The sequence below is a fragment of the Engystomops pustulosus genome, chromosome 2 (assembly GCF_040894005.1).
Source record: "Engystomops pustulosus chromosome 2, aEngPut4.maternal, whole genome shotgun sequence".
Lineage (NCBI taxonomy): Eukaryota > Metazoa > Chordata > Amphibia > Anura > Leptodactylidae > Engystomops > Engystomops pustulosus.
Genome location: NC_092412.1, coordinates 181,005,978 through 181,029,685, shown reverse-complemented (window position 1 = coordinate 181,029,685; position 23,708 = coordinate 181,005,978). Strand labels below are relative to the sequence as shown.

Genomic DNA, 23,708 nt, shown 5'->3' with positions numbered 1-23,708 from the left:
AGTGACAGGTAGTGATAAATCCCAGCTTCACCCTTATATAAGGCTGTAATCAGGTACATATAAAGGGTCATTTATCTTTATTTTTCTTCCTGTTTTTTCTGTCTTTTTTGGCGCATTGCAATTTATGTATCTTTTTTGGGACATTTTAAAATGTCCGCCAGACATTTGTTTTTCATCAGTAAGACAAATTTATCTTCTATTCCAGATGTGCAAAATTTTGCAAATGAGATTTATCATTTCAAATTGTCTAAAATTTGCTGAACTTTTTGGCGCCAAAAAAATCCACAAAAAACCATACTTAAGGAAAACTGAAAAAAATGTAAAGAAGTGACTTGAGACATTTGTGGGACATTTTTGAGACATTTGTAACAAATGTCTCAAAAAGAGATCTGAAAAAATCCCCCATTTAACACAAGGAAAAAGTGCCATTGATAAATTAATAAAGAAGCAGACAGAAAAAAACTACAAGAAAAAAATAGCCAACACAAACTGAGATAAGAAAAATGACCCCCATAGTCTTTATTTCTTTGGCTCAAGACCATTAAAGTTTAATGGGACGTTCCAAACAGGCAGAGTAGCTCTTCTAGGCATGGCAGGTGCAGTACGACTAAGGGCACATCACGTGATGTTTCGAGGGAATCTCCCACTTCCTCAGCCTGTGACAAAGATTGTAAACATCTCAGAGGTCAAGTCCGCAGGCGGCATACAATTGTAAAGTACCTAACACTCTTAACAGGCAGATAGATAGCAATTGTAACAAAAATTTTGTTTTATTCATTATTGCGTAGGATAAGTGGACCAACATGCTTAGGTGTTTTGTATGTTGCCCCAGTCTGAACAGGTAGGTTATTAGTGTCTTAAAATGACTTTAGAAGCAGCCGAATGCTTCACAGCATGAATGTAATCTTGACAAAAGCTTCCTCCTCACACGGTAATACTTATTGTGCCGCTTTCATTTAGTCATTTAAATTTTTACAATTAAAGTGGCGGTGATAACCTCTTGGCATCCCTCCAGCTTTTGACAGTGATGTGCAGATAACATGGCTTTCGGAGCGACTCCTGCTCGGCTAGTGATTATGCATTTCCAGCGTCATACCTCCCATCATTTCAAGTGGCCAAAGAGGCACACTTAGCAGATTAGCATAAACAGACATCTCTGCCAGCATTTCTAGACCCGCATACGGCAGTCAGCGAGCGCATTAGACAGACGCCACAAGTGACTGCAGCATTATTATTAGCGCTTTGGTATATAGGGATAGGGTTTGGAGCATCTTCTCTATATACTGCCACTAAGTGCATGCTGTAACACACTGGAGATGATGGATCCTACACACAGCTACTGCTGCCATTCAGCTTTTGGTTTAACCCTTTCTTTACCAGAACACAGATAAGATGGAACACCACTACCGGTATCATCTAAAAAATGGAAGAATCATGTTTGATATTTTGGGTAGCAGAACAGTTTCTCAGTAGCAGATCTGTGTTGTATGTGAAGAGTACAGGCCCACATTTGCTAAAAACAGTGCAGTCTGTACTATGTGCAGTTAGCCTGTGTAGTGTGCAGAGGGCGCCAGATTCAGGATTTCTTGTGCACGTTCTTCATGAATCTGGCGACCCCTTGACTGCTCCAAAAGAGTCGATAGAGCACTGGAACACCCATTTCAGTGCAGTATAGTGCAGCTGCTAAAAACATGTGCACCTGACACTTTTACCTGTTGAAGCAGTTTGCACTGAAAACAATGTATATAGTCAGACAGGAAACTGGCTTTGAGTTATTCTGGGGCTATGAGTAATTACAACACTAACTAACACCTTGTAGAGGAGCATGTAGGCTTTAAACAGAGGCTTGTTCAAGAAAATGAAAAATAATTGCTTATGCACTATGAAGGATTTATCTAGTTAGGTTTCCGAAATGTATAGATGTTATTCTGTTTATTTTGTTATTGAATTTACAGTGTTGCACTTAATTCTGCCTTATTTCAAAAGTAAATATTGAGTACATGTCAAACGTACCTCTCCTATGTGGGCAGTATTAACAGCATCGATCATAGTCTAAAAATACATCCACATGCTCATTACATTGTAACTCCACATATAACTTGCTGTACATTAAGTGTTGGTTATAGGATAAACTTCCTCACAAGCAGCCACTTTATCAGATTATCAGTCCCATTATTATAGCTCATTTCTCCCATGTCCCAGAAAAGCAGCAGACATTTCTTTATATGTAGCTCCATGTGCTGATTAGCTATCACCAGGTTATCTACTTTATAAATTGAGGAGCTGTATTTTCTTACTGATTTGGGTTTTTTTTGGCAAATAAGAAATGAAGATCCAGTTTTGCTATGTATTTGCCCTATGCTGGCTCCCTGTTACCACATTCAGTGTTTCTTATCAGCCCCTAGGATGTAGTCATTTGGCCATATATTGCTGTTGGTTCCCTGTTGGGAGATGGAGGCTCAAGAATACAGTTTATGGTGAGATAAAGCGGAGAGGTAATCCAAACACCCCATGCAGCAGTATACACTCACCGGCCACTTTATTAGGTACACCTGTCCAACTGCTCGTTAACACTTAATTTCTAATCAGCCAATCACATGGCGGCAACTCAGTGCATTTAGGCATGTAGTCATGGTCAAGACAATCTCCTGTAGTTCAAACCGAGCATCACTATGGGGAAGAAAGGTGATTTGAGGCCTTTGAACGTGGCATGGTTGTTGGTGCCAGAAGGGCTGGTCTGAGTATTTCAGAAACTGCTGATCTACTGGGATTTTCACGCACAACCATCTCTAGGGTTTACAGAGAATGGTCCGAAAAAGAAAAAACATCCAATGAGCAGCAGTTCTGTGGGCGGAAATGCCTTGTTGATGCCAGAGGTCAGAGGAGAATGGGCAGACTGGTTCGAGCTGATAGAAAGGCAACAGTGACTCAAATCGCCACCCGTTACAACCAAGGTAGGCAAAAGAGCATCTCTGAACGCACAGTACGTCGAACTTTGAGGCAGATGGGCTACAGCAGCAGAAGACCACACCGGGTGCCACTCCTTTCAGCTAAAAACAGGAAACTGAGGCTACAATTTGCAAAAGCTCATCGAGATTGGACAGTAGATGATTGGAAAAACGTTGCCTGGTCTGATGAGTCTCGATTTCTGCTGCGACATTCGGATGGTAGGGTCAGAATTTGGCGTCAACAACATGAAAGCATGGATCCATCCTGCCTTGTATCAACGGTTCAGGATGGTGGTGGTGGTGTCATGGTGTGGGGAATATTTTCTTGGCACTCTTTGGGCCCCTTGGTACCAATTGAGCATCGTTGCAACGCCACAGCCTACCTGAGTATTGTTGCTGACCATGTCCATCCCTTTATGACCACACTGTACCCTGTAACATCTGATGGCCACTTTCAGCAGGATAATGCGCCATGTCATAAAGCTGGAATCATCTCAGACTGGTTTCTTGAACATGATAATGAGTTCACTGTACTCAAATGGCCTCCACAGTCACCAGATCTCAATCCAATAGAGCATCTTTGGGATGTGGTGGAACAGGAGATTCGCATCATGGATGTGCAGCCGACAAATCTGCGGCAACTGTGTGATGCCATCATGTCAATATGGACCAAAATCTCTGAGGAATGCTTCCAGCACCTTGTTGAATCTATGCCACGAAGAATTGAGGCAGTTCTGAAGGCAAAAGGGGGTCCAACCCGTTACTAGCATGGTGTACCTAATAAAGTGGCCGGTGAGTGTAGTTTGCAATACAAAATCGCAACTAACATACTTTGGTTTAGGCAAATGTAACATCGCTCTGGGGGGCAAAGAATGTACATCTTTGTGTATTAGAATTCCAATGAAACATCTGAACTACTCATTTGTTACTTTTAGGCCCTGCAGGTTACTGGTTCCGCATTCTAGATATACATGTAGTCTATATTGTCACCATGAGAGTTGTAAACAAAAAGCACCTGGAAAGAAAATGGTTGTCTATGGCTTCTGACTTCATGTTTGTTTTATGGTATGCAGGGTTTTCTGCTTAATGTTATCATACATGGTGGCCACTTTTAATTGGGACACCTTTGCCCCCCATTTGTGTAAAAATGTGCCCTCAAGCACAGGTTTTGGTTCCAAATACAACAAGTGTGGTTTTGGATGCAGGAAATTGCCGTAGATTTTCGCGTGTCCGTTAACACAGAAATTGTCCCACAAGACACAATAATGGAATCCTTGTTAATTTCCCCTGGGGATTGTGGGAGAGAGAGAGAGCAGAGGAGAAAGGAGGGGGTGTCTGTGCTTCCACTGCCAGCTCTTAATATTAGTTCATCACTCTTACTGAGGAGGCTAAAAATAGGCCTAGAATGAGAAATATTAACCCTTGAGTCATACAATAATTTCTTCTAGCTCTCTTTGTCTCTCTGTATGTGTTTAATCTGTTCAGGACCAGTAGCGCACAATGAAGCAGAGGGTAGACACTTACCTTGCACACATGGATTAGAAATGTTGTATTAGGGCATATAAATGGATTTCTGGAGTGTTGTAGCAGAAGTGTACACCAGATCCACTAGTAACTTAAATGAGCAAGGTTAGTCAATGTTTGCAGCTTCAGCATCCCTGAGGCTTATTGTATGCCGCTTTAGTTAAGCCCATATCCTAAGTAAATCATCTCCTTCCTCTCTGCCATTAATAAGAAATGTCCCCATTGACGTTTCCAGTGCTGGGATATCAGGTTGTGGGGGAAATAAAGAGATAGATTAACCCTGTTATGACGGTAGGGATTCTCACTACATCAATGCAGAGACTCAAACAGTGCCGCCCCCTGAGGCCTCACGGCAAGGACACATCCATTATTTTTGGGAAACGGTAAATATTAATGCGGAGCAGGAAAGATCAGCCGTGGCCTGAGGGAGAATACACAGTGAAGGGAGAGAGAGATAGAATAAAAATCCAGAGTCGTATTCCGGCAATTTAATTACATGCTTGGTTGTTTCAAAATGAAATTTGTTTGGTGACGGGATACGGAGGCAGACAGTTTCCTTGAATAAGGTGGTGGGGTGAAGTCCTTAGAGGACTGGGGAAAGACAGCGGGTGCGGGGCTGCTGACGATGGTGTGCGTGATCAGGGGGAATAAGCAGCACCGGGTTAGAAAGGCAAAGCCAGTGACGAAAGACTAAATGCCACTTCCAAGGAAACATTTGTTATGTTTTGATACAGTGTCATTATTCCATATAATTAAGGTGACTAGGTTTCCTTATAAATTACACATTGTGGTGGGAGAGTGTGCTGTATTTAGACACAGCAGCCAGGAGGTCATCTTGTATACAATGTGCACAGATGGGGACACGATTAGAGGATACTTTGCAGCATCATGCTTTTTTTCTGCTCTGAATTATTGTAAAATATAGGCAGAATCACCTAGCCACCATCAGGTCTGAATGAATGCCCGTCTAAGATATTTACTTGCATTTCTTCTTTAAAATGTAATTCCTCTCCGATAAGAATGGTGCTGTATATACCTTTTCTCCAGCACGTGTCTATTATCACCTGTAAGCGTCTGCTGCTGAAGGAGTTAAAATGCGCCGGCCACAGTATTAAATGCGGCACCTCTCCTCCTTTATCAGTGGCTGAACGCTCTGTGGGGCGCGTTCCTTTTTCGTTAAGACAAGAAAAGAAATGTAATAATTACGGCCGCTGTGTCGGGAAGAATATAGAAAAGCAGAGATTTGTTGGAATAATCTCTGGGGTTTTGAAAATCACGCAGCTCAGGAAAAAAAATTACAGCCGCTTTTTGAAAGGCAGATTTGTTCTTCCTTTTGTGAAGCTTAACATGAAGTGTGAACGGCTTGCACAGGATTAACAACATGAGAAGAAGGACAAAGCCCACTTATTGTATGCATTGTGAGCCACCTTCCCAGCACTTGGGGAGCATCATCCACTGCCATTCATTTCAACAGAATGGTGATAATCTGGATGGGGAGATGACCAAAATCTTATACGTATTAGATAATTTAGAGTTACAAAATAAACCTAAATTACTTCCTCTCCGCTCGTAGGCTCATTCTCCCATTGATGTAACAGGTTTGTTATATTGTACAATGGTCTGCAGGTGGCTCTTCATCCATTGCAAAGGAGGGAGCATTGGTGGGTAGTGCCCAAAGACAATGTGCCTTTTACATTCAGATGACAGTCACAAGCAAGCCTAAATGACTGGGCCAACTTAAAGACTTCATATGATAACCCATAGCACGGTACCCCAATATATATCAAAATCAGACTTTGTGTGGATGTACATGTCATGTCCCTCCCATGCCTAAATCGGATTTCTGCTGGAGAAAGATTATTTAGTAAGTGGACCCATCATGTAGCTGATGAATCATGCATACACGATGAGGGTTACCATTACTTCTATCATATATAACAAGACATTATATCTTGCTATATAAATAACTAGGTTTTTGCTACCATTTTCAGGATATTGGGGCACATGTATAATTTTGTTTTTGGGGTGCAGTGGTGAATTTGCACCTAACACAACCACCATCCCTCCAAAGTTTTCATTGGTCTAGTTTTCTGCAGTGTTATCTCCTGTTTCCCAATCTTATTGTTAAAAAGTTGCACAGGTTTCAAATTCTGATACAGGAGCTTTGTCATCAATGTGACACAATACGTTATTATTCCACAGGTAAATTGAACTGAGCTGCAGGTTTTCTAAAATTTCATTCCAAAAGAAAATCTGCATGTGTTACAAAAGTGAAAAGTGACTCTGCGCAAACATGTGGAGTTACTCTAAGAGCGCTGTCACATGTAACTTTTTAACTCCATTGAAAAATGGAATCAAAGCCCATGGGGGCCATGCCTCTGCCCGCTCGATTATGCTTTTCTATGGAACCGTGTGTGATCGGTAACCAGCACCCTGTGTCTTGCATTTAGACAATACAAGACACCGGGTGCTGGTTACCAACCTCATGTGTTTCCATAGAAACGTATATATGTGACCAGGCTGTGGCATGCCCCCGTGCGCTTTGATTCTGTCAAAGGGCTACGTGTGACAGCACCCTTAGGATTTACATAATCAAGTTTTGGGTGCAGATTTTGAAGCTAAAATCAGTTGATGGATCATGATGTGACACAAAATAAGACTTTTGCATGCAAAACCTGGGCAAGTTATATCACCTACGCCCATGCTGTAACTATGGTTTTTACTTCAGTTATTATATTTCCTTTCTAAAGGCAGTCTTTCCACTACTCCACACTTTCTCTGCACCACTGTGTATACCTGCAGGTGGGCCAGTACATCACAAGTCATCCTCTGTCTCAGATATGTTACGGCTGCCTACAATGTTCTTTTTGCTATTGTCGCTGTGCAATCTGCTTATCGTAGTTCAGGCAATACAATAGAACTGCCATTCTGTCCCTATTACATACCAACAAACAGTGATAAGGAGCATTCTGTTATTTACTTGCTCCTTCAGTGCCGACATCTAGTGGCCAATCTGTAGACTACAATAGTATATCATTTGTTTTCCCCGGAATAAACAGTAATATACTATTGTATATATGGTGCTATGTAATTATATTCCATATTCTTTACAATAAATCTTTTAATAGTAAGACAAATTCACTGTTACATTCATTGCCATTTTCATGCTTTCAAAAGTAACAAACAACATCAAATTTGGCAGGGTAATAGGAAAGGTAACTACCCTGTTTCCCCTAAAATAGGACATCCCCCGAAAATAAGACCTAGTACAATTTTGTTCAATCTTAGAAATATAAGGCCTCCCCTGAAAATAAGACCTAGCGGCCGCCATTGCAGCAGACCCCCATGTCATACATTAATATTAGTAGATTTTTTAGATGCTGCAAGAGGTTGTGACGTGGGGAAGAATTACAGAATAAAATCACTGACTGTTGCAGGACAAATACGCTACAAGCTGCTACATGGACATGAAGTGCTCATTAAAGGAAAGTTCTATTGCTAAACATGAGAGATTGGGGCCAAAAATTCCAATAGTTCAGAGTTTGGAGAGTAATAAGGATGTTTTAGAAGTTTATTTTTTTTTTTCACCAATAAATGTAAATTCTTGTACATGGAAAAATAAGACATCCCCTGAAAATAAGACCTAGTGCCTCTTAAGGAGCAACAATTAATATAAGACACTGTCTTATTTTCGGGGAAACAGGGTAGATGTTTCATGTAACCATTAGACCTGCTTTGGTGCCATGACAGTAAACCTTTTTTTTCTCCTTAGGACTGAATCTGTGGCAGAGAAGATGCTGACTAACTGGTTTGCCTTCCTCCTGCACAAATTTCTTAAGGTAAAAAATTCAAACTTCTATTATTAGAATATTTCTAAGCAGATCAAAAGTGGCGCTTTCCATAAAAAAAATCCTTTGTTCTGGATTACGTAAATGGTATATAAACGCCCAATTTATTTGTATTGGATGTAGGGCAGTAGTGAATTTGAGCAGATTCCACACATATCCTGACACTGTTAATGGACCTTATTATTCATACACAAAATAATAATGGATTGGTTCATGTGACAAGTAGTTAGTAAAATATAGTAATTGTAATAGCAAGGTGTATGATAGCTGAAGACCAGAATTATGTGTCACTATTTGTCCAGTTTGGACTGCAGCTGTGTTGGGTCCAAATAAGTGATACATATATGCAAATGCTGTGCATGCTTTTTTTCAGGAATGTGCTGGGGAGCCGCTGTTCATGCTACACTGTGCCATTAAGCAGCAGATGGAGAAAGGACCTATAGATTCAATCACCGGAGAAGCCCGCTATTCATTGAGTGAAGATAAACTCATTCGACAGCAGATCGAGTACAAAACACTGGTTAGTATTATATGTGTCCACAAGGGGGAGCAGCTTTGTAATAGAAAATAGTGCACTGCTGCCCTCTGCGAAGGACTCAGAGAATTGCAATGTATTTTACAAATTGATAGAGGCTGCATATAATAAGAGCATTAGACCTGTAAGAGACACCTGCCTTTTCTCTTTTTGTTCTTAGCGTGACTGCAGGATAAAAAGACAGGATGTTATTAACCTGTGCTGAAAACCGCTTTATTATACATTCACATTTAGCAAATTTGTTTAATCCTTTCCATGTATCTGAATGGGGAATGGTCTTGTGTCTGTGACATATACATTGATTTATTCAACCCATTTAAAAATAAAACTCATTTGAATATATATTTAATATTGTACTTGATCAAGCTGGGATCAGAAAAAGTTAAATCAAAGAGAGAAAAAAATGCAGGCTTACCACAATTTATACTAAAGATTTTAAGATTCAAAACAAATGGGAAATTTCAAGAAGGGACGTACACTTCCCATTCCTACTACATTCACATTCAATCCTTCCTAACATGACAAATGACTGAAGGTAGCAGTAGATTTAGCATTGTGGCTCAGATGTCAGCAGTGAGCATGTGCTGTAGGTTATTTTTTAATATTCCTTATTATTTCATTGCAGATCCTTAACTGTGTTAACCCTGACAACGAAAACAGTCCCGAGATCCCGGTAAAGGCCTTAAACTGTGACACCATCACTCAGGTGAAGGAGAAGATCTTGGATGCAGTATATAAGAACGTGCCCTATTCCCAGAGGCCGAGAGCAGTGGACATGGACTTAGGTATGCTCAGTCTCTCCTAGCAGTAGAGATGGATGGATTTCCGTCACAATACAAAGAAAGCATGTGACACCTGAACATATTTTCACTTTTCTTAATCTATGTTGTTTATGCTCCAATAAAATTCTTAGTCTTTTAAAATAGAAATCTCTGTGGGATTAAAAAATTGGCAAAACGTGATAATTTCAGAATCCACTTGCATTTCCTGTGTATTATTTTCATCAAAGCCGTGCCATGTCTGTATTAAAGGTGCATTAATTCCTCCCTGCCAGAGACTGGGGTCCCGCTGCTTTTTATTTCATTGAATAGTCTTATCTTTAACTGCATTAGTGTAGCCTGCTATTTCATCACACACAAGCTTGTGTGTATCCAGTATATCTCTAGGCACAGCCCTCTGCTTGCATATTTAAAAAAAATATTATACAGTAATGTTACAATTTTTATTGAGACCATAAGGGTGAATTTTATGTCACAAGGAGCTGGAAGGGCTAGTTGATTGGGTAGTCCCCATGATGCTTGGAGGAAACAAGGGTTACTTTTTACAAAACCCATCCTTTTGTCCAGCTGGAAAATACTCCCTTCTTCCAGTTCAGAATTTGTGTTTGGAGAGGATGACATTGTAAGTTTCTGGCCTCCATATTGTTCTATTTCACACCAGTCATTCAATCATAATTGCACTATTCTATAAATTTTCTTTTGTTTAACCGCTGAACAGAATGGAGACAAGGACGCATAGCAAGGGTCGTCTTACAAGATGAAGACATCACAACCAAGATAGAAGGTGACTGGAAAAGGCTCAACACACTTATGCACTACCAGGTATATTATCTATGTATCTGTTCTGATTTGTGCAATGGTCTATAAAGCAGGATGATTTAACTCCCCTGCATTGAGGAAAGGGTAACCCACAGTACCATGTTAGAGCATATTGGAAGTTGTAATGCCAGAAAAAAGCCATAGATTGATGACCACTGGTGTAACAAATGACCAGGTCAGTTCGGTTGTGAAAAAATTGCTGGAAAGTTAGTGATTTGTGTCTGTAGGGCTGGAAAGAGCTAAACACAGTGTACAATAATTGCATTCAGTGACACAGACCTTTAAATACAGGGACTGCACATATGTGTAACCACTGCTTTTCATTCCAACTTCTGACCACAGTAAGGTTGAACGGGAGATGGGATGGACCCCAGACATAAGACATATCACTTATCCTCTGCATAGGCAGCAAATTACATTAAAGCAGGTTATCCAAAAAAGGGATCCCTAGATTCTATCAAAGATATCATGCTCTTTTAAAGGGATTTATAAAATCTAAATAAAATGTAATAACATCATACTGTGCAGCCAGAGAAATTCATTGTTACGTTATCAAATGTTAAAAGTATTGTGTGATTAATGTAGTGAATAGATAAAATAGAGCCATCTGGGTTAGATAATTGTTTCATCATAGACACCTCTACGGTAAATTGAAAATCTGAATGTTGCATAATAGTTGATATCATGGTTATTGAAAAATGAGATTTCTCATCTAGAATGGGTGTAGTAAAAATCAGCTGACACATATGGATTGATGGATTATAATTGTAAGCAATTATACTATTCTTAATAGCTGCTACATATCTATTTTCCAGCACACATGTGAACACTTCACTTTTCCCTTATTTATAATGGATTGCACTTTGGATATAATATCTAATGGATAGAGAACCAGGAAGTGCAATAATTCCTGCTGAAAGGGCACAAGAGTTAGACCTAATTCTGTTACAGACCTCAAGTGTAGGATCAGCAAACTGAGGCATTATTGCTGAATGCTCTATAAAATGAAATGATTTGTGTGGAAATTGATGACGCTGTTGTAGGAGATGGCTTACTGAATGCTCTTAATCAGACATGAAACCTCATGACACTTGTTGGTTTTCTGGGTGAAATTGATCCCATATTGTATGATCTCTAGGTAAAGAACATATGTAGACATTGCTTCATATACAAATGTGTTTTTTAAATATATATTATAATAAAGCTCATGCTGTGCATAGGAGGCCTTATGGCATTTATACATATATTAGGGCACTGTAGTCATATGCTCCTCTCTGGAGCAATAACACTGTAGAGTGCAATAGTAATGCTTTAAACCCTAGGTGAGAATTTCTCTTACATCTTGCTTATTATCTCCATTGTAAGCATAATGGCCTCCACTAAGCATATACATGACGTAACGTGCTGCATCTTTCCATCCAGGGCTTCCGTAGTATATGACGTATATTAGTCAGATGGAGGCAAAAAGGATGCCTCTGTCTGCCAGCATGTGTCTATGGATATGCTCAGTGTATACGTCGTCGTCTCTCTTGGCATATAAGCTGAGCTTATTACAAAAACTAGATGTGAAAGTTGCATACAAAAGTTAAAATAAACTTATACTTCTCCAAAAGAACCAAAATCCCAGGTAAAGGTCATCTTCACTTGTTTCTGTTCATTTTCTGATTTATTGCATACTGCTAGATAAAGTAGCCTTAAATGTTCCCCAGTAGCAGCCATGTTATCGCCATTGAGGGCCTTGTTAATTAGCCCAATGAAAATGTTATGACCACAGTGTCAGTGGTTTCTAAGTTTTCTATAATCCCTTCGTTGTGTAGAGGAAGTCCTCCACTATATGTTACCTTAAATTTTTTATATCCATGCGGCCTTTGAATATGAAGAGGATAAAATGTGAACCTTCTTATAAGAGAATCTCGTTAGCGCTAATATTCATCTACAGTTTGACTTTTGCCTAATTAATCCTCCGGATGTAATAGAGGGACAGGCAATTTAAGCCTCTGAAAGATGGCTTTATTGCTTGTCTTACCATAAATCACATTTTTATAAAGTTCATAAAACCGGTTAGAATAAAAAATGGTTTAATAAGAATGCTTTATGGTCCATAACATTATGATAGCTGCTTATTCTCTTTGTGCTTCAGCCTTAATTAAATCAGCGGCATTCTCCATCTTTAAAATGGGTTAGAAATAAGAGAAAAAAAAATGTGGCTCTCCATGCGATTAGCCACCTACAATGTGTATATGTGAAGGATTCTTGTTTGGATTCTGGGTTGGGCTATGGAAAGACTCCTAATACAAACATTTCCTCAAGTAAGGAAATGAGTCACATTATCTCACTACACAATATCACTCACAGCTATTCCATTGTTTTGTAAGAAAAATAGCTCCAATTCATATCGGAAGCTACAATCAGGGAAATATTGCAACAGTAAAGGTTAAGATCATAGCAAAAATCATGAAAATGTTATTGCTCAGGGGTACGAACCCTTGTTAAAGCACTTAATCCTTCATCGCTGACAGGCCTGCATGTACAGATGGGGCTGCCTTAGAAAAAACACCCCACCATAGTGGAAATGTGAGGCTTTTTTACTACCAGGATATGATTTCACTTATTCTCTTCTCGTTTTAGGATTTTTATGTAGGTGATTTGCTACACAGCATTTAGGTTTTTTTTCTTGTTTTTAAGGGTGGGGGAGATGTTGAATGATCTGAAGAACAGATAAAGAGCCCAGTTACTAGAAATTTACATGAAACTTGTCACAAGTCCATTAACTGCATTACTCTTTTCTGTGCAGGTTTCTGATCGTTCAGTAGTAGCTCTTGTTCCAAAACAAACCTCATCATACAATATCCCAGCTTCTGCAAGCATATCCAGAACCTCCATCAGCAGATACGGTAAGAACATATCAGTATATAGTAACTGCAAGCGTAAAAAACTATTCCTATTGTATGCTATGTTGTGCTATTTATCATGACAGCCACATAGGTGTTTTTGGTGAATTCTTTGCATCATTGTTCCTTAACCTGGATAGGGCCTAACTTGCCTTGGTGGGAAATCCCCTTTAAGCTAGGCTAATGTTTATGGGATTTCGAGGACAGCACTGCTACTTTATTTACCAGGGAAGTTGAGGGAAACTTTTAAAACCATTCTTGTGATCACTGGTGGTTCCTTCAGTCAGACAATCAATAATTCTATCATCAGACATTTATCTTCCTAGATAGGGATGATTCTTAAAGAAAATTTACCATCAAAATCAAGCATGATAAACCGGGGAGCCTTACTCATAGACCGAGACACTGTGGTAATCTTCTTGTATTTGTTATCCATTGCCTCCTTCCGTCTAAAATCAATTTTAAAATGATAGTAAAAGAGCCTGAGGCGCTCAACCAGTTGTTTCACTTTCTCTCCTCTCTCCTGCACCCTCAGCACTGCCCCCTCCCTCTTCTTGCTTGCTGTATTCTTACGATTGTAGCACACAGAAGGGGAGTGCTGATGGAGCAGGGGGAGGATGAGACAGAGTAACAGCCTGTGCAGCTGCAGCAAGAAGGAGCCCAAATAATGCCCCCCAGAGCCCTTCAGGCACACTACCAATATTTCATTTTATTAGTATTATTTTATTTATTTAAGACGGGATGAGGCAATGAATTACAAATATAAGAAGCTACAGCCACAGAGCCTGGATCTATGAGTTAGTGTCCCTGGTTTATCATGATTGATTTTCATGCATGGAAGATTTCCTTGTATAGTCAAAATAGCTTTTAGAACCATAAAAGCGTAGAACCATAGAAGCGTAGCTACATTGTATCCTATAGCATACTGTCTTAGCTCAGGATATGTGTTTTTATGATTATTATGATTTAGTGAATAGGGGGCATGTAAAAAAATTATATACATTCCATGAAATGTCAACAATGTGTTAAGACTGGGTTGTTGCGCTTTGGACTTATCGATGGACCCGGCACACAACAGGACGGACTTACCGAGAGGTTACGGCCACCCTTTTGCTGGAAAAGAAATATACAACAGGTCCAACCTGGTGTAGATTTCAGCTATAAGCTGCTCCAGTTTTTAGCATAGGTTATAGTATATTTGGCCGGTCAGGGCATCTCCATTAGAAATAGTTTTTAGTCTTTTCCAGAACTTACAGGGTTACTGTTCTCAGCTAAGATTAACAGCAGCAGTTTCTATGCAGATCACGGCTTAAACGACATAAATCTTCAGCCGCTAACCGCCTGCGAAGGCGGCAGTATCAGTAACATTTGTCTCTCTCATTCATTAACATGTAAATTATGAAAATTGGAGCAAACATGATTACAGTGGAAAGAAAAAGCATCACAACATATTATTGGGAATCAACAATACCGCTGATCGGTGGCTTGGGGCACCGCGCTCAGGAAGAGACATCATAAAAGCTGTATTTTTGGCTCCTGCAAGTCTCTGACATTAGCAGCAATATTAATGGTGAAATTAGAAATGTTAACAGGGATTCTGCATTGTCTTGAGCTGATGAAGATGTGCTTGGAGTAGAAAGAATAATTTCATGACAGAAACACTTGAGTTGCTCGGTCTCTCTGTCCAGTGGTGACTGCAGTAGCACGTCGTGCGTTTTGCATCCACACTTACTTACACAGCATAATTGTATCTGCATTCGCTCGACAACAGAGACAATTAGAATTAAACCTTCGCTGCCTTTTTCTAATTTGACAGCATTTTTATTGCTAAATAGTGCTTTCTCTGCTAAGCTGTACCAAGCCTCTTGCTGTTTCTTTGGATAAACTGCAAAGAGACTTATGGTTCATTAACACTGGTGGCATTTGTCTGAGAGCCAAGGTCATTTGACTTTTCAACTGTAACCCCAACCAGGAGAGTCGAGGTGTGAAAAGGAGCCTTATAAGAAAGACAGCTACAAGCAGCTGTGTGATACAAATTATACTTATCCACCAGGATAACTAAAAATATATAGAAAATGCCATATTTAGTTTTGAGACCAAAAACACAAATGTCATTGGATAAGTCATTGCACAGGATAAACATGTATTGAATATAACTGTATTATCTCTCTTGTAGACTCCACATTCCGCTACACCGGCAGCCCCGATAGCCTTCGCTCCCGTGCCCCAATGATTACGCCAGATCTCGAGAGTGGTGTTAAAGTTTGGCACCTGGTGAAAAATCATGAACATGGAGACCAGAAAGAAGGTGACCGGGGAAGCAAAATGGTTTCTGAAATCTACTTGACAAGGCTGCTTGCAACCAAGGTAACTGCCAAACTCAAATGAGATTTTCCCATTTGATGTTTCTTTTTCCAAATTTTTAATGAATGAATGTTTACAAATAATTGCGTAACTCTTTGTTTTGGGTAGAAAAAAGTAGTAAAAGACAACAAACAGTAGAATACTAGAGACTACTATGAAACAGTGTGTGGTGGACATTTTAAATGCTATATAACCAAAATAAAATAATAATCTCAGATTTTTTTTTGGTCTCATAGGGAACACTACAAAAGTTTGTGGATGACCTTTTTGAAACATTATTCAGTACAGTGCACCGTGGGAGTGCCCTACCTCTCGCTATTAAGTACATGTTTGACTTCTTGGATGAACAGGCAGACAGACATGGTATCTATGATACAGATGTCCGACACACGTGGAAAAGCAACTGGTAAGTTGATTTAGGAGAAAATTGATTTCTGTGTTTCAGAATGTACTAAGTAATGGTTAAATACCAATATGAGCCAAAACATGGTCAGCTGAAGCTTGACTCATCCCTTATTTTATCTTTACAGCCTCCCGCTTCGGTTTTGGGTGAATGTCATTAAGAATCCTCAGTTTGTGTTTGATATCCATAAAGGCAGTATCACGGATGCCTGCTTGTCTGTTGTGGCTCAGACCTTTATGGACTCTTGTTCCACCTCAGAGCATCGGCTTGGTAAAGATTCTCCCAGCAACAAGCTGCTGTATGCCAAGGACATCCCCAACTACAAGAACTGGGTGGAGAGGTAAGTGTGCGGCATGGTGGGTGATAAGAGCCAATTATATGTGCAATGTATTGAAAAAGGAGATTTTACACTGAAAATTTTAAGCTATAACTATATAGTAAGTGGTTGAATTAACTGATCTCTAACCTTCTTAAGTAATCAGAAATACTGTAGAACATGTCATTGTTAAATGAGAGTAATATGTATTCATTACAATGAACTATGATAAGTAAGTACATCTGTGTTTTATAGGTATTATGCTGACATTGCAAAACTCCCAGCCATCAGCGACCAGGACATGAACGCCTACCTCGCAGAGCAATCTCGTATGCATGCATCAGAGTTTAATATGCTAAGTGCACTCAATGAGATCTACTCATACGTCAGTAAATACAGCGTGGAGGTGAGAAGTGAAAACAAGAGCTTACACTCTATAAACCATTGCTACCTGCAAACAGCATAGTAATGCGTGTATTAGGTTTAAACATGAGATTCTAGATAACTTGTCTGTTTTACAATGATCTAAATGTTCAAACCAAGGCATATAATAAAAATTATATGACCCAATTTATGATACATCTATTGTTCCCTGTTTTAGTTTAAACTATGGTTAATTACAGCAATATTTATGTAGTTCACAACTTAATCCTTTCCTAAATAATCCCAGATGTTTGACTATGGGTTGTGCTTGCTGACCGGCCCTTTAAGTAATGTACAGACCTTATGTTGTCTGCCTGTAATTTAACTAATATCTTGAAGTTAAGATGTAATTTCTGTCTGATTGATATAAGATAAACAAATATTAAAGTGCAAAATACTGAAGAACACCAAGTGTCCTAGCTGTTCACACATCTTTGATACAAATAGAATCCTTAATATCAACTTGGCATGACTAAGGACGGATCACAAGTTCCAGTCCCAGAGGCGGGGACCTGCAATATACAGGTTGCTGACACTGCTAACCTGGGTGAAGAGAATTCCTGAATGAGGCATGAATGAGGAGGTCATGGGAGACAGTGGCTATGTGCGACTCAGCACTGCTACATCATTGTGTGGCACACTGAGAGAAATCATCTCCTCATTACCCCTTTTCTCACACACAGCCTGGGTTGGGTTAGCAATGTCAGCATCAATTAGGAGGCAGGGGAGGTTTGACTATATATTGGACCTCCATGACTGCAGCTTTAGTAGCAGAGGGAATAAATACAGTCTTTTCTAGAAGATTGTTGGCTTTAATCCCATGGATAGATGCATGAGTGGAACAATGTACTGCATGCAGGCATTTAAAAGGCACTGTTTGTGGGGAGGGGTGACTGCTGACAGGTTCCCAATGTTGTGTTGTCACAGGAACAAGAACTGTTTACTATACCGATCATCAGTGATTAGGAGAGGAGTGAGGTCTTGGAGGGGATAATAGAATGACATATTATTCACATCTATATTGCTCAGTACAGATTAAACCTGCTGGAATATTAATTTACATCTAATGCTAGAAATCTGCCAAATATTCTTCTGTGTCTCTCCTACTGGGCCCCTCCGCTCCTCCCTCCATAGACATGGTAATTAAAGTCTGTCTTCAGTGGAGACAGATCTGAAGAACTAAACAGTTCAGCAGACAGGAGAAAGCCAATCAGAGGGGATAGAGGAAATTTCCATTTTATGTATAATGAAAGTTACTCTTTAAATGAACCAGAGAAATCTAGATTTGGATTGTGCTGGTGAATTGCCTCTTAATCTTGCATCGCAGGATAATCGGTTAAATTTTTTTTCTATGATTCGATCACCCAAGGGACAGTTCTTGCATTTTTTTAAAGCAAAATCTCTGTGCATCATGTAAACCTTTCTGTATGGTGACTAAAAACCTGTAATACCTTGTGTTTTACAGCTAATAACAGCCTTGGAACACGATGAACAGGGGCGTCGACACCGCTTAGCCTACAAAGTCGAGCAGTTGATAGCGGCCATGAGTTTTGACAGCTGAATTTCAATACAGCTTTTTATCCATGGAAAGGAGACAGAGTCCTGGAAAAGACTCCTATGACAGAGAGCTGCAGGGTTCCCTGTACATTCCTTGCAACTGTGAAGAATCATTGAGCATCAGAAGGTCTTACATCTGATTGCCTCGAAGAATGAGGAGAGCAGATCCATATTCATCATTCCTTCTGAGACCCCTGAAGAGGGCAGGGGAGGTCCCACTAGCCCAGAAGGCTGCTGATTGCATGTTGTACGTTACTTAAGAGACTGCATAACAAGAGAAGACTCAACTGCTCTGTTTGTTGGTTTGGTTGTCCGTTTAGCTTGTTTTCTCTTCAAAAGACTCCTATTTTTATTATAATTATTATAATTTATTGCTTTTTTGGGAAGGGTGTAAAATGGGGGAAGAGTACATTATTTTTCATCCCTAAAAGAGAAACACACAATAAATTTTCATAGATTTAAATTCTTATGTGGCCACACTTGGCATATTTTGCACTGGTTCAAGGGATGACTTTAAAAAGTTGAACTACATTAGGAAAATTGTGGATTTTTACAGCACATATCCACTACCAGCTGATCTACCAGAGGACTTGCACCCTGTCTACTTATGAACTCTACTTAAGATCACTTACTCCAGATTCACCAGCTAATCCAATTGTGATCCTTTTTTCCTAGCAAGAGGCATGTGTCCATTAACCAAGTGGAATGACCCTTTAATGTCATCATTAGTCTGTACCAAGTTTCATTGCTTTGTGTACTGAATCCATTGCCATCACATTTACAATATCCTGACCCAGTATTACAAATGTTTCAGAACATTGGAAAGTGTCATAAAGCATTACCAAATATAGTGTGTTAAAACCAGTGTAGAAAACTATAAAGTATAGTAATACTAATACTTAAACCTCTCTAAATGCTTAATGTCTCTGTATGGAAAATTAGATTATTTCCAGGGCAGTTACAGAATAGTCTGTCGTTATAAAAATGTGTGGAGGCCTGCACATTGTTCAATTGTCTAGATACACCATTTTGTTCACATAATAATTCCAAAAATGTATATTTTTAGGTGGTAATGAATGTGCTGCGTATTCCCTAAGGCTCTCCTCAGATTTGCATGAGACACTGTTCTGTTAAGCTTAGGTTGTAGAAGGGCAGTATTGTATCTTACAAAACTTAGAGACTATGGGGGAGCTTTATCAGAAGTGTTCTAGGTAAGCATGTTCTTTTTGCCCATGGAAACCAATCAGAGCTCAGCTTTCATTTTATAAACATCTGTGGAAAAAGAAATCTGAGCTCTGATTGGTTGCTATGGGCAACTAGAAGTGCTCTTAGACACTTCTGATGAATCTCCCCCTATGGATCTATTCACATCTGTACTGTATTTTCATTTTAGAATGGAATCTACTTCACAGTGTCTGAATGTAGCATGATGGACGCCTTTGATGTTGATTGGGTGAATCGGGTCCTACTGAGGTTTTCGTGCTGCATGTTTTTTTTTCTAGCACAGCAAGAGTTATTTTCCATCACTTGAACACAATCTGACCCATTATAAGGCAGTGTAGGAACAAGGAAAAAACCTCAATCAAATAGTTGCTAACAGATGTCACATATCCACAATGGACCTGTGAAAACTAAATTTGTGATACAAGTTCCAACAGAGCCGTGTAATGCACTTTAATGCTGGAAATATTTTACCTAAAATTTCCTTTTCGTTCAGAATTGCTTTTTATACTACCTAAGGTGAACATATTGAGTTAAAAATATTCAGTATATGTGCCATAATGCAATTGCCCAGCAGAAGCCATAATAGTGTCCTTTAGGCCTCCATTTGGGTGGTATGCTCCATTATTGTTTTTTTACCAGCAAATTGTGATTTTCCTATACACTGGGCCAATGCAAAATTGTGAAAGATGTAGGTATGTGTGACTGTACAGTTAATGTTATATAATGGAGAATACACCTTCCATTTGCCTCTGAGTTTTAGACCAAACGCAAAATGAATAGAGCCTAAGGGTCATGTGGATTTTGTTATAGTATAGGCGTTTTCATTTATAGTACATATCATTAAAGAGAACATGGTGCTAAAACTCACCATAAAACTACATACTATGGCATGATCACATCCATGACCTCTCTCAAGTAAGTCTATATAGGTATATGTAATAGTGTGTTACAATTACTTGCTAAACCTTGACCATTATTCCAAAAAAATTCAAGAATATGTATACTATAGATAAGATCTTTTACATTGATTATCTGTTGCTGCTTGGTTTTCACTATAACATTGGGGCTGATTTTCAAAGCTGTATCTCTATAATGCAAAGGTGTGTAAAGATTATTGCAATATTCTCCACTTATCCTAAAGACAATGAAAACTGCAGGGTGTTTGTCTCACATCGCCTTACAAGTTTCTCCTGTCTTAGACAGGGTTCTTCCATGTGCTGAAATGTCCTCAAACAGCCAGCAGCACAAAGCCATAACGTTTAGGATTTGACAAGTCTGATAACAATTGCCATGATGTGGAGATACATTTCTACCTATTCCAATTGAAATATGAAGTTCCCCTTTGGAGTATTCGGTAATGTTGGCCCTCATGCTAAGACATTGCTTGTGAAGTTTATCTATTGGTCTACAACTACGTACAAGAAGAGTACAGTTAGTATCCACTGGATTATTCTCTGGAGGTCCCCATATGCAAATGTGTGCACTTACCTGGCCTCAGTAATTTATGGCCTAGCTTATTGAACTTCAGTCTGCTGGTTCCAAACACTGTGGCCAATTCTTAGAGTATGTATCAGTGAGGCCAACTGAGAATCGGCAGCTCTTTCTATATCTAAGGTTGTTTGAATGGGGCTAAACATATCAGCTATAACAGAACACTTTCTCTTACTCTGAAGAGAAGACTACATTGGTTAGTGGTCGCCATTCTTTACACATTACATAGGAAGAGGATGCATCTCTGCTGAGCTACCACCTGGGTCATCTGCTAGTCAGATACCCTCACATTCATTGTAGTCAGACATATAACTCACCAGGTCATTTCCTAATGAAAATATGTTTACAGCAGCCATTACTTGAAATAGCGTTAGATATTTATTTTTTATCTTGTGTAATACTTTTTGTTTGGAACACCTGCCTCTTGTAATTTGATTGGTGGTTTCAGTAGATCTGTTGCTACATTGATTACTAATTTGTACAGTGGTAAAGTTGGTGTCGCTTGCAAGTAGTTTCAGGGGATCCCTTAGTCTTTCTTATGAATTGCAAAAAATCATCACTTTTGTTCCAAGAATTTATTTTACCAGCATATATTTATGTATAGGGTACAACCAGGAGAATGTGACTTATGACGCCCACTTTATAATGCAGCCGGCCATTTCCACCCCTGCATACCAAAGCCCCCCCACCTATCGTCCATCAGATCCATGTGGAGCTGGGAGATCTAGTAAAGTATTGCTGGGCAGTACCGAGCTGACCTCCTACAGATTCAAAGACTTTGTCTATATGTGATGTTTGCAGATGTTGACCTGTACTTTAGCCTGTGCTTCACCACTTTGTCTCTTGCTTTCCAGAGTGTGTTAAACCATATGCCTTCTTGCCAAACACTTATTAAAGTGCAGCAAATAGTAACTGTATTTTTGGTAGTTGAATGAAAGTTATACTGTCTTGTTTCTATTCCATTTCTGTCAGTTTGCCAAGATCTGTAGGTCTGTTCTATTAATGGCGTTATCTCCTTTTCAGAGTTATATGCAGGTGGGAATAATATAGTTGACAAAACATGAAGGAAATACGAAATGTTCAATTGTGCCAAAATCGGGATGGTTCATAATTCCATCAATGCTGTAACTTCCCCTTTAAAAATACAAATCATTGTCAGCATATCCCCTAATGAATCAAACCATCCAATCAGATTTCAGAATGTTGGGGTGCTCAGCTTTCTAGTTCCACTGCACTTCTGTATGATAATTGTGTCTTTGTTTCTCCCTGATTCCTTTTATTATGTCTGCCTCGCTTCTTTTCTGTCATTTTTACAGTTGTTGTGAAAAAAAATGTAAGAAAGTTTTAATTATTTAAAAATGTTCGGAGACAAAAAAGTTTTGTTATTATTTTAATATATTATTGTGTACCTATTGTAAATATGAAACACTCCTATTTTGCAAGCCAAGGACCCACTTTGTACTATTGTTATATATAAATAAAGTTTACTGGAAACAACATGTGTTTATTTTTAGTCATTTAAATAATTAAGCACAAACTTTCAGCAGCATCAGACAACACAATGGGGGAGATTTAATAAACAGTCCACTACAGAATTCTGTCGTAGTTTGCACTAAAGAACTGTCCACACCTCAATTACACAGGTTTTTACAGAATTTTCTGGCTTTCCTATGACTAGCTCGACAAAAGGGTGTAGCCTATGAAAAGGGGCGTGCCACGGGCCTAAAAGGTCCGTGCGCCAGAAATACTGCTATCCCGACAGAATTGTGTCCTAATTTTCTAGCGTAAAGTAAGCCAACTAAAAGGAGGTGCAGAGTACAACTTGACAGTCTTATACTAGGACAGATTTATCATCCGGCATTAGACACTTTTATAAATCTGGTGCAGAATAAGTCGGTCAGGTCTATCTCTGCATTGTCTAACCTTAGGACACTTTTTATAAATCTGCCCCAATGTATGTTATCCTTAGGCTGGAGTCCCTTCTTCAGCACAGAACAGCAGCGCTGTAGTATTACCATGATTAGGATATCACTAGGATGTATGAATTCCCGTCCTCTGCACTGTGGTTGGTCCATGATATCTACCAAGGACTAAAAAAAGAAGGATCAACTAGCTATCATGACTATAAGATAAGGCATATTCGGACTGCTCCTCCATGGTCATAAGTTTGTGAGGGCAAACACAGTGATAGGCTCTAAAAGTCCAATCACAGATGAAGGATACAAGAGGCTACCTCCTAGGTGTTGATGGAAGGTAGGCTCCCAGAATATAGGACAGTTGAAAAATGGGTGGTTCAACACTGCTAAGAAAACCTAAGATAGAAAATTATATAAGGTAGATAGATATTTATGAAACAATATAGAATATAAGCATCAGGCTTATAATGAAATGGTTCTTGAATGTTAAAGGGGTTTTCCCATGAAAGAAAATTCTCAAATGTTAATCCCCTAGTGGTAGATCGGGTGGTAAGTGCCTCTATTGTACGTGAGGATAGCCCTTTTAAGGGCTAATCCTCAAGTCCCCTCAATCTTTTTCTAAATTTTATTGCCCTAATATGCTATCTAGTTCTGTGCGGTGACAATGTGG

At 39.2% G+C, this 23,708-nt stretch overlaps 1 protein-coding gene across 2 annotated transcripts in view; it reads left to right on the top strand.

Annotated features, from left to right (window-relative positions):
* Positions 1 to 22,619, top strand: part of PLXNA2 (plexin A2) — a 210,301-nt gene extending 187,682 nt beyond the window's left edge. For both annotated transcript variants that reach the window (XM_072137479.1, XM_072137480.1), the window contains exons 23-32: positions 8,245 to 8,311; positions 8,694 to 8,840; positions 9,481 to 9,640; positions 10,353 to 10,456; positions 13,248 to 13,347; positions 15,521 to 15,711; positions 15,945 to 16,114; positions 16,239 to 16,451; positions 16,683 to 16,833; positions 18,316 to 22,619. In XM_072137479.1, coding sequence (XP_071993580.1) covers positions 8,245 to 8,311; positions 8,694 to 8,840; positions 9,481 to 9,640; positions 10,353 to 10,456; positions 13,248 to 13,347; positions 15,521 to 15,711; positions 15,945 to 16,114; positions 16,239 to 16,451; positions 16,683 to 16,833; positions 18,316 to 18,411 — 1,399 coding nt within the window. In that variant the 3' untranslated portion in view covers positions 18,412 to 22,619. The remainder of the gene's footprint in view (positions 1 to 8,244; positions 8,312 to 8,693; positions 8,841 to 9,480; positions 9,641 to 10,352; positions 10,457 to 13,247; positions 13,348 to 15,520; positions 15,712 to 15,944; positions 16,115 to 16,238; positions 16,452 to 16,682; positions 16,834 to 18,315) is intronic.
* The last annotated feature ends 1,089 nt before the right edge of the window (positions 22,620 to 23,708 follow it).